This window comes from Channa argus, chromosome 17, assembly GCF_033026475.1.
Source record: "Channa argus isolate prfri chromosome 17, Channa argus male v1.0, whole genome shotgun sequence".
Taxonomy (NCBI): Eukaryota; Metazoa; Chordata; class Actinopteri; order Anabantiformes; family Channidae; genus Channa; species Channa argus.
Window position 1 is genome coordinate 2919096 of NC_090213.1, and position 11526 is coordinate 2930621.

General features: G+C 38.9%; 1 protein-coding gene across 4 annotated transcripts; it reads left to right on the forward strand.

Annotated features, from left to right (window-relative positions):
* The first annotated feature begins 2889 nt into the window (after positions 1-2889).
* On the forward strand, positions 2890-10964 carry LOC137102318 (oocyte zinc finger protein XlCOF6-like). 4 transcript variants are annotated; one of them, XR_010911220.1, is made up of 3 exons: positions 2890-3271; positions 3638-6647; positions 6809-7137. XR_010911220.1 is itself a non-coding variant. In XM_067481710.1 (3 exons), exons 1-3 carry the CDS (start codon positions 3268-3270, stop codon positions 6823-6825), a joined length of 1389 nt encoding a protein of 462 aa, XP_067337811.1. In that variant the 5' UTR covers positions 2890-3267; the 3' UTR covers positions 6826-7137. The 4 variants fall into 4 exon arrangements, 3 of the variants coding, with proteins under 3 accessions (XP_067337811.1, XP_067337809.1, XP_067337810.1); XM_067481710.1 differs by having other exon boundaries at positions 3638-5005; XM_067481708.1 differs by lacking the exon at positions 6809-7137 and having other exon boundaries at positions 3638-6791.
* Positions 10965-11526: the final 562 nt, after the last annotated feature.

The window sequence follows — 11526 nt, forward strand, 5'->3', positions numbered from 1 at the left end:
TCATAGTGACCTTTGACTTCCAAAGTCTAATCAGTTCACCCCTGAGCACAATGAATTCTCTTTCAGACAACATACAAACAACCAAAAACACAAAATGCTCTGACTAAAGTTGCTGATAGTAAAGAGATCCATTGTGTGTTTGCCATTGAAGTTCACCTTTGAGTTAAGCAGTTGTTGAGGAAATGAGGTTTTGTTGACACTTTGGGCGAGGAAGGAATGCAATTTTTGGCGGAATTATTTTCGAAACATCTTCTGTGGGTTAATTTGTGAAACTTGTTCTGTTCAATTATTTTAGAAGCGCTTTCTGTGAAATTACTTTGTTATTCGCCCAATTGGAACATGGGACTCAATAAATGTTCAGTGCTTCTCGTACAACGATTTCTGGAGTGGATAAATTCTGGACCGCCCGACATGAGTAACCCTGCCTCTACATACACTATGCTGCTTATCCAGCGTATGATGCAGTTAGTAATATACTGTAAATGGCACGTTGACCTCGTTCCAAGAAAAGAACTGCCAAATGCCCTGGTGCCTTTCCAACCATTTTAATTCAGTGTAATGGTCATATATACTAGCTTAGAATAAAGAGAACCCACATCATTTACATTTGTGATCTAAATGTAAATGTAGGAATGTGCAATAACCTCTACCAATAGGTGTTTCAGGTGCCTCTATTTTGAAAACACGATTAATCCTACATCCTAGCAATGCTGGCTTCCTTGTACTCATCAGTGTCGCACTTCAGCTCTGTTTGTTTCCTTTGTACGGTTGTTAGGCAGCACAGCTCTTCACAGGGAATGTTAAGTAATGCTCTGCAGCTCCTGAGAATAATGCTCCCCACATTCTTGGCACCGAGATACTAAGGGAGCTGACACTTGTTGGCCTTCTGTGTGTAATTAAGAATAAAAATACATCAAAATTTAAATGTAACCTTTTTTACTGCTTGAGGCCAAACATAAATAAGTGACTCCAGTTGTTGGAGCATCCGCGTAAATCGTCCACCAGAGAGACGAAGACATCGGATTTGAGTGGAGCAATGAAGCAATGAGGAGACTGTAACCTTCCTCCAAATACTATTACTGTCATATTTCGACGACATTTCCCACATAATTTGCAATTTTTTCAGTTGATTGGCCCTATTTTAATTACATTTACATCAACTTTAGTCAGTTGGCAGATGATTTTATCCAAAATGACTTGCAAGTACGACAGAAAGCCAGAAAAAAATCTGGATCAAGGAGAAGGCATTAAAGCACAGAGAAGAAATGTTTCTTTTTCATGAGATGCAAGGGCGAAAACTGCAAGAAACATTCAATTATTTTTCACAGTAGGGCAGCTAGGGAAAAGGTTTTTTTAAATTGTCCAATCTCCAACAATTTTTTTCATTACGTCATCTTCTGAAGTCCTCTTGTTCTGCAAAGATAGATGGTACCTGACTGGAGAATTAAGTGGTTATGTCGATGCTGCCAACTGCCGCTATTCACGGAACAATGAAGAGTACGGACAAGACCGAGAGGATTGAAAGACGAAGGAGACATCGAATGGAGGATGTACAAGGAAAAAAATGTGTGCTCTCTCTGGCCGAAGGTCACGATGTAGTTTCAACAAGATAAACACCTATAAACAGATTCAGCAAAGATGGAAACAGTGTCCACTTTTTTCACAGTTAGTGCACTTGGTCTTAAGCCAACTAGGGCCTGGGAATGCACAAATCCTAAAATAAACAGTTCCATAATGAATATGTCTGTATTTTTATTACAGACATGGACCATCGCTGGAAGTCAGGGGTATAGGAGACAGAAGCTGCTTTTCCCAAGCAGCTTCTGTCTCACATCTGACTAATAGCTTTTTTTTTTTATGTGTTAAAATATTGAGTAGCCTACAAAGAATTTAATGTTCAAGGATCCTAAAAATAAATTTGAAAAAACATGCTAATGGTAGTTGTGATGTCTGAGTCTAAGCCAAAGCAGTTGCTGGACCGTCAACGCTTGATCTATGCCAACTTTCTGCATCATTCCTTATTTGTCATCGGAGCTGATCACCCAGATGTAGGAGGAAAAAAAAAAACACAGAATTAAATAATCTCCATTTATAGAGATAACTGTGGACAGATGAATGTCTAAACCCTGAGTTTACTGTGTAGGCTAATCCCTTCTGTGAAGCATAATTCACATCAGCAGATGCTTTATTAGGATAGCAAAGTCAAAAATATGTGAAACTTACACTAAAAAATCATATTACCAAAATATTTTATCTTATTTTATTGACTGGACTCCAGGTTTGTTTGAACCTTACTTTAATTACCTTTAATATTTCAATAAGGCTAATTTAACTTTATTTTTACATTTTATTTTGTCTTTATTTAGGCTACTACATCTTACATGGAAATATACATTTTAGCCCGTTATATATATAGAGAGAGAGAGGTAAACGTCTCATTTTCTGCTTAGGTACAATCGTTATTGATTTAATTGGGTCTTACAATTGAAATAATTCAGACCATAATTTTGCCTGTACAATATGCACGTGTTAATATGAATTTGTTGGCGTATAAGCAATTATGACATCAGTTTAACAGACAAGTGTTGCTAACAGTTTGGGTGAATCAAGCTGAACCTGTGTCAGCTGGTTTTTATTTATTTTGCGTAACAGCAAATCCAGATTACTTACATGGGGGCATCACAGTTCGCACCTTTTACCAATCTGTGCTACAGTCCACTTTATATATTTAATATACAGAATAACATTTAACAAAATAGATCGAATATACATCATTTAAACACATCCGTACAGAGAAAATAAGCTAATGTCTGTGTGGAAGCGCGCTACCCAGATGTTACGAACGTAACTAAAAGCGGAACAAAAAGCGAAGCCCGGTGCACCGTAGGAGCTTCTCAGTGAGACATTCGCCGGAAGTAAACGAAGAAAGGCTAATATCAACATTCTAGCTAAAAAAATACTGACGTCCACCAAGAATAGAGTGTAGAAGCTAAAGAACGTGATGAAAGGTCTTTGGTCGAATCTATCGAGCGGAAAGACAGAAGACAGAGGAATCGTCGCATTGCGGATGAGTAATTATTTTGTAATGTAGCAACACTGTCCTCAGTTTAGCGTTTGAGGGATTTTATTACCGTGCGACCACCTTGCGGCCGAAGAAATATTCGGAATATTTAAAAAAGAAAAACTATTGTCGAGTACGAGGAAGAGATTAATCGACAGTGCAGACTGCTGGGTATTTTGTGGAAACCTGGAGTAAACGTACACAGGATGGGTAAGTTTGGGCTATAAAAGTTACTGGCTTGAATGTAGGATTTTGTCCATGACATCTAATATCAAATATCTGTAGTTTTCACTAAACCAGGCACAGACATAGTGTCACTTCCTCCTCTCAGGGTCCTATCTTTGGCTCATTGTGCCACATCTGGTCTGATGTGGTCTGCATTGGCTGTGAAATAAACATTCTTCTAATTCATAGATTAAATAATGTTTTCTTTATTATTCATTGAAGTCAACTTGTTAAATTCCTGGTTTGATGAATTTTAATGTGGTTTATTGCTGTATGGATGGACCAAACTCTGCAAATTTTAGCATCAGAATCTTGCTGTGACCTGTTTATTTTGAACCTTTGACCCTCTAGATCTCTCGGAGCATCGTGTTTGTAAGGATGAGGAGGTTCTCACTGACCAGCAGCTCTGTAACCAGGACAGGAACTCCAGTCTGGACCAAGAGGACCCAGCATTACCACAAGTTAAAGAGGAACAGGAGGAACACTACATCAGTCAGGAGGAAGAGCAGCTCGTAGTGAAGCGGGAGACTGACAGCTTCATGTTTACTCTTACTGATGAGTTTTTCTGCAGTCAAACAGAACCAAACAATAACCAAGAGCTGCTTTCTCACAACTCTGCTGTAACTGAGAGCCAAGATCAGCGCCAGCAGCATTATGCATGTAAGGAGGAAGAGGAGGAGGTTCTTGCTGACCAACAGCTCTGTGACCAGAACCGGGACTCTAATCTGGACCAACGGGATTCAGATCCACGACAGATTAAAGAGGAACAGGAGGAACACTACATCAGTCAGGAGCACGAGCAGCTCGTAGTGAAGCAGGAGACTGACAGCTTCATGTTTACTCTTACTGATGAGTTTTTCTGCAGTCAAACAGAACCAAACGATAACCAAGAGCTGCTTTCTCCCAACTCTGCTGTAACTGACAGCCAAGATCAGCACCAGCAGCATTATGTCTGTAAGGAGGAACAGGAGGAGGTTCTTGTTGACCAACAGCTCTGTGACCAGAACCGGGACTCTAATCTGGACCAACGTGATTCAGATCCACTAAAGATTAAAAAGGAAAAGGAAGAACAGTACATCAGTCAGGAGGAAGAGCAGCTTGTAGTGAAACAGGAGACTGACAGCTTCATGTTTACTCTTACTGATGAGATTTACTGCAGTCAAACAGAACTAAACAATAACCAACAGCTGTTTTCTCACAAGTCTGCTGTAACTGAGAGCCAAGATCAGCGCCAGCAGCATTATGTCTGTAAGGAGGAAGAGGAGGAGGTTCTTGCTGACCAACAGCTCTGTGACCCGAACCCGGACTCTAATCAGGACCATTCAGATCCACTACAGATTAAAAAGGAACAGGGGCAGCACGGCAGCAGTCAGGAGAGAGAGACGCTTGTAGTGAAGCAGGAGACTGAAACCTTCACGTTGACTGACACTCGTATGAAAAGTGAGGAGGGCGAAGCAGAACGACTCCGTGATAAGCAATGCCTCTTCAGTGCATGTGGGAAAAGATTTTGTGACAAGGCAACACTGAGAAGACACATGAAGATACACACGGGTGAGAAGCCACATTTGTGCAAAACATGTGGGAAAAAATTCCGGGACAAGGCACCGCTGAGAAGGCACATGCAGACACACACAATTGAAAAGCTGCATGTGTGCAAAACATGTGGGAAAGGTTTCAGTTTCAAGCAGTACTTGTTGATCCACAACAGAATCCATACAGGTGAGAAACTTCACTCCTGCAACACCTGTGGAAAAACGTTTATTACCACAACAATTTTAAAAAGACATATGAGAACTCACACAGGTGAGACGTCATATTCTTGCAAGACATGTGGGAAAAGTTACAGAACAAACAGCTTCTTGAAAGAACACATAAGAACTCACACAGGTGAGAAACCGTACGCTTGTAAAACATGTGGGGAACATTTTACCAGCATTAGTATCTTAAAAGAACATAAGAGAACTCACACAGGTGAGAGGCCGTTTGCCTGTGAAACCTGTGGGAAAAGATACACGAGTAATACAGTCTTAAAAGAACACATGAGAACTCACACAGGTGAGAAGCCGTACTCTTGTGACACGTGTGGGAAAGGTTTTACAAGTAATAGTGTTTTGAAACAACACAAGAGAACTCACACAGGTGAAAAGCCATATTCTTGTGAAACGTGTGGGAAATGTTTTATAAATACAAGTGCCTTGAAGGTCCACAAAAGAACTCATACGGGCGAGAAACCATATTCTTGCACGACATGTGGGAAAAGATTTATAAAAAACAGTTTCTTGAAAGAACACATAAGAACTCACACGGGTGAGAAGCCCTATTTTTGTGAAACATGCGGGAAAAGTTTTAAAAGTAGTAGAGTCCTGAAGGAACACCAGAGAACTCACACAGGTGAAAAGCCATATTCTTGTGAGACGTGTGGGAAATGTTTCATAAGTAGTAGCGGCTTGAAGGTCCACATGACAACTCACACAGACGAGAAGCCGTATTCTTGTGAAACGTGCGGGAAAAGTTTTAAAAGTAGTAGAGTCCTGAGGGAGCACAAGAGAACTCACACAGGTGAGAAGCCGTATTCTTGCGAAATGTGTGGGAAAAGTTTTAAAAGTAGTAGTGGCATGAAATCCCACAGGAGAACTCACACAGGAGAGAAGCCCTACACTTGTAAAGTATGTGGGGAAAAGTTCATAAGTAGCAGTGTCTTGAGTGTCCACAAGAAAACTCACACGGATGAGAAGGTTCGTTCTTGTAACACCTTTGACAAAAAAACTCCTTAGGATGACAAATGTTACCAGGCGCGGAAACATTCATATGGGTTGAGAACGTGGGGGATTTTTCAGATTCGGTGGTTAATTGACGGTTCACATGAGAAGAGGCCACACTGGCAAGAAGATGTCTCAGTACCACACGTGAGGAAAAAAAAGAAACGATGGGGCCACTTCAGAAAATCAGACCAGTTACCATTTACAAAAAGTGCTTTGTACTTGTGAAATACGTGGAGGAATTTTCACTCTCAGTCTTAATGGTTCATGAATAAAAGGGCCACAGACTTGAAGAACCACATGTCATTTTACTTGAATGGGTTGAATATGATGAAGTTACTTTGATGCAATAATTATTTGTATTATGTGTATTTTATGATTTACAGATTTAATTGCAGTGTTAATAAACATTGTACTTGAAACTTTTTGCAATATTATGTTTGCAAATGTTTGTACACAAAGTCATTCAAGTACAAATCTTGTTTTACAAGTACAAATTCATAAAATGTACATATTTGTTGATCATGATATCTGCATTCATGGACTCTAGACCAGTGTGGGAAAGTATGAAATATTACATGATGGAATAATTATTAATACAGGTATGTATGTGTATCGTATGATTTACAAAATGTAAATGGAGTGTGAATTAAATTTGTACTTGTATCAAAATATTTGTACAAAATCACATTTTTAAGTTTATGTGCACTCTCAAGTCCAAAGGTAAAAATCCTCACACGGATCTTTTTTGCTCTTTCTCTAGCACTTAAATATTTCTAAACAGACAAAATTACCGGATGTTTCTACGAAGTCCTACAGTCCAGATGTCCAATCACAATAGAGAGCGGAACAAAAAGCAAAGTGACGTCCAGCTGAAGTAAATAAAGGAAGTGAAAGCAGCGTTAAAAAGTTGACGGTGGTATAAGTTCTGTAAGTTTTTTGTTTTTTTGCAGCAACAAACTACATTTCGATCACCATCGGAGCTTTACAGAGGATCATCTACCGGAAGTAAAGCATAAATAGCGTTAGTTTAGTGGAAGATAGTGGTGTTACCTCATGTGATGTGTGTGTTTTTGTAATAGCGAAGCTGCGATGTCTTCGGTTCAGTGTTTGAGGACGTTTGTTAACGAGCGACTAACTGCTGCTGCAGAAGAAATTTTCGGAGTGTTTCACAAAACAATCGTCGAGTACGAGGAGCAAATCAGACTGCTGGAAATCGTTTGGAAACCCGAAATAAAGCTTCACAGGATCGGTATGTAAACTCACATCGAGTGGATGAGACGCGCATATGATCCAAATAATATATAAGTTAACTTCTTTTGCAGCATGTAAAGAGGAAGTGTTTAGCGCCACGTGTTTTTTAGGAAGTGATGCTAAGAGAAGTACTCAGTTTATATACTCAAGTAATGTCCTCCATTGTGGAAGTGCTCTGTAAAAATGTCAGGTTAGAATTGGCCCAATCACCTATTTCTCATTGATATTTATTGATGTTTTTGTGTGTAAACATCACAAATGTCGCAAGGATACAATATACACTGACATGATCACACATAATTCATTGGTTTGCTATGTTTGGTAATGAAAATCTTCATTAGTAAAGAGACTAAATGTGTTAAACCTTGTGTTCGTGTGGTAAGAAATAGTGCTTAACTCCAATTTGTGAGACTGAAAGCATAATTTCAAATGCAAGTATTCAAGTGTCACACTTTTAACAATTCATACTAAGTTTCCATCACCAAGTAAAGATGGTTGAAATTCTTTAATTAATTCATTTTTTGTGGTGTGGACAATTGAAGGCATTGCAGTCCCGCTACTAAAGTGATGGGGAATATAATATTATATAATATAATTTCTTATTGAGTATTTTACTAAAATGTGGGCAAGACCACTACCACTACCACTGTAGTGATCATGCTTCTGCTTGTCCCTCCAGAGCATCATGTTGTTAAGGAGGAGGAGGTTCTCGCTGACCAGCAAGTCTCTAACCAGCACTGGAACCCCATTGCAGACCAAGTGGACTCAGTGCCAACACAGGTTAAAGAGGACCAGGAGGAACACAGCCTAACTCAGGAGGAAGAGGAGCTTGTAGTGAAGCAGGAGACGGATAGCTTTATTTTGACTCTTAGCGATGTGGAAATTTACGACAGAGAAACAGAATCAAATGATAACCAACTGCTGCTTTCTCACAACTCTCCTATAACTGAGAGCCAAGAGCAGCTCCTGCCGCAACATGTCTGTATGGAGGAGGAGGAGGAGGAGGAGGTCCAGGACCAGCAGCTCTATAACCGGAATCAAAACTCTCATCTGGACCCAGATCCAGCAAAAACTAAAGGTGAAGAGGAGGAACACTGCAGCAGTCAGGTTAAAGAGCAGCTTGTAGTGAAGCAGAAGGCCGATGCCTTTATGTTGATTCCTGCACATGAAAAAACTGACCACCGTGAACCACTACCACTCAGTGACCCCCTGTTCCTCTCTGACAACTCCCAAGATCAGAAAAGAAGGAAGCATGTAGACTCAAGCTCAGCTGGGAATAAAAAGGAGAGAAATGTGCACAACTCTAACAGATCAGGTAAAAAGTCCTTTAAATGTGACACTTGTGGAAAAGCTTTTAAATATAGATCTGAATTTAATATACATATGAGAATCCACACAGGTGAGAAGCCATATTCTTGTGAGAAATGTGAGAAATGTTTCAGTTATAGATGTAACATGTTGTCCCATATGCGAACGCATACAGATGAGAAGCCATATTCTTGTGATAAATGTGAGGAACGTTTCAGATATAGAAAGAGCATGTTGGCCCATATGAGAATACATACAGATGAGAAGCCATATTCTTGTGATAAATGTGAGGAACGTTTCACATATAGAAATAGCATGTTGGCCCATATGAGAACGCATACAGGTGAGAAGCCATATTCTTGTGATAAATGTGAGAAACGTTTCAGATATAGACGTAACATGTTGAACCATATGAGAACACATACAGGTGAGAAGCCATATTCTTGTGATAAATGTGAGAAACGTTTCAGATATAGAAATAGCATGTTGGTCCATATGAGAATACATACAGGTGAGAAGCCATATTCTTGCAACACATGTGGAAAAGGTTTCATTCATAAAAGGGATTGTTTGGATCACATGAGAACTCACACAGGTGAGAAGCCGTATTTGTGCGAGACTTGTGGCAAAAGTCTTAGAAATAGAAAAACGTTTTTGATCCATAAAAGAGCCCACACAGGCGAGAATTCATATTTGTGCACAATATGTGGTCAAACTTTCAAATCCAGATCAGGCTTATTGGTCCACAGGAGAACTCACACAGGTGAGAAGCCATGTTCTTGTAAAACATGTGGAAAAAGCTTTACAAATAACGGTGATCTAAAAGTCCACAGGAAAACTCACACAGGTGAGAAGCCGTATTCTTGTGAAACATGTGAGAAAAGTTTCAAATATAAAAAGGCTTGTTTGGATCACATGAGAATTCACACAGGTGAGAAGCCGTATTTGTGTGAGACTTGTGGCAAAAGCCTTAGAAGTAGAAAAGGGTTTTTGATGCATAAAAGAGCCCACACAGGCGAGAATTCATATTTGTGCACAATATGTGGTAAAACTCTCAAATCCAGATCAGGCTTATTGGTCCACATCAGAACCCACACAGGTGAGACCCCTTACCTCTGCAAAATCTGTGGGAGAAGATTTAATGACAGCTCAATACTGAGCAATCACATGAGAACTCACACAGGTGAGAAGCCATATTCTTGTGAAATATGTGGAAAAAGCTTTACAATTAGCGGTGAGCTAAAAATCCACAAGAGAAGTCACACAGGTGAGAAGCCGTATTCTTGTGAAATATGTGGGAAAAGTTTTGTGAGAAACACCGTGTTGAAGCTTCACATTAAAACTCACACAGGTGAGAAGCCGTATTCTTGTGAAATATGTGGAAAAAGCTATACATTTAGCGGTGAGCTAAAAATCCACAAGAGAACTCACACAGGTGAGAAGCCGTATTCCTGTGAAACATGTGGCAAAAGTTTTGTACGAAGCTGCGCTTTGAAAGTTCACATTAAAACTCACACAGGTGAGAAGCCATACTCCTGCCACACCTGTGGGAAAAGCTTTAGGGGGAAGACGGCATCACTAAAGCACATGAAAATACACACTGCTGAGAAGTCATAGCCTCTTAACACCTGTAAGAAGCAAATGGAAAAAACACGTACTTCAAGCATTCATACATGTTAAAAGTTGTTTGTGTGTAAAAGTATTAGAGCTTTCGTGAGTGTGAATGGGTGAATAAGATGCAGTGTAAAGCGCTTTAAGTGCCAATAGGTAGAAAAGCGCTATATAAGTGCAGACCATTTACCATTTAAAAGTTGTTTGTGTGTAAAAGTATTAGAGCTTTCGGCCAAAGTGTTTATTTATAGACGACATGTGAATTGCCCCCACACTGGTGAGATATCACATGGAGTTCAACAAACGTTCATCAGAAAGGAAATATTTGAGGTATGGGGCACTGGGAGAACATTAGGTTCACATCTGCATACATTTTCAATAAATGAATAGCTTTTATTATAAAGTGTTAAATATTGTGACATACGCAGATGACTCAACTTTATATACATGAGGTTCTACAACTGACGAGTGAATTTAATTGTTTTAATCCAGAGTAAAATCCACTGTTGGAATGGAAAAAGGTTTAAATGTGTCAAAACCAACACCACTGTGAATAGAGCAACCAAATGATGATAAACTAAGATGCTTATATTAATAAAGTGTTTATTCCATTGAAGTTATGGTTATAGGTATTATCAATTGTGATGGGCAATATGATTGTTGTCATGTCTATATGATTGATCAGTAATCTGGTCGGGTCAAATATCACTGTGAATCATTGGAAATAAAAAAAATATTGCAAAGTTGATTTGTTTCTTATTTTCAGTTTAAAATCAGGTGTCGTGCTTTACATTGTTGCTTGGATTTAATTCCAAAGGTTTACACTGCATATTTTCTGAGATGTGGGACAAAATCCATGTTTACTATTATTCGGCAGTTTGTACTCCCTTAAACATTAATAATATTTGTATATTTTACATTGTTACAATGTCTGTTGTAACTGGATTGTATAAATGTAGAATTTACTGTATTGAGATGAATAATTTTATATAGTATCTACTACTTTTTATTGATAATTTGAAACCAGAAATAATAGTTATTTATTAATAAGGCGCTAATTAATTATTAGCTTACTACATTTTGTAAGTATAGTTATTAGTTTACTACATTTACTTGACAGCTTTAGATTTTACTCTCATGGTGGGTTTAGAAACATTATGCCTCACAAATGATGGTCGTAAATATTTGACGTGGGTAGAAACATAAAATTGTTCCAACTCAACTAGCTGCTACAAAATAATGTTTTTTACGGAACAAAAAGCGACGTTCCTTCCACTGTCGGAACGTTATGATGTAACACCTACCGGA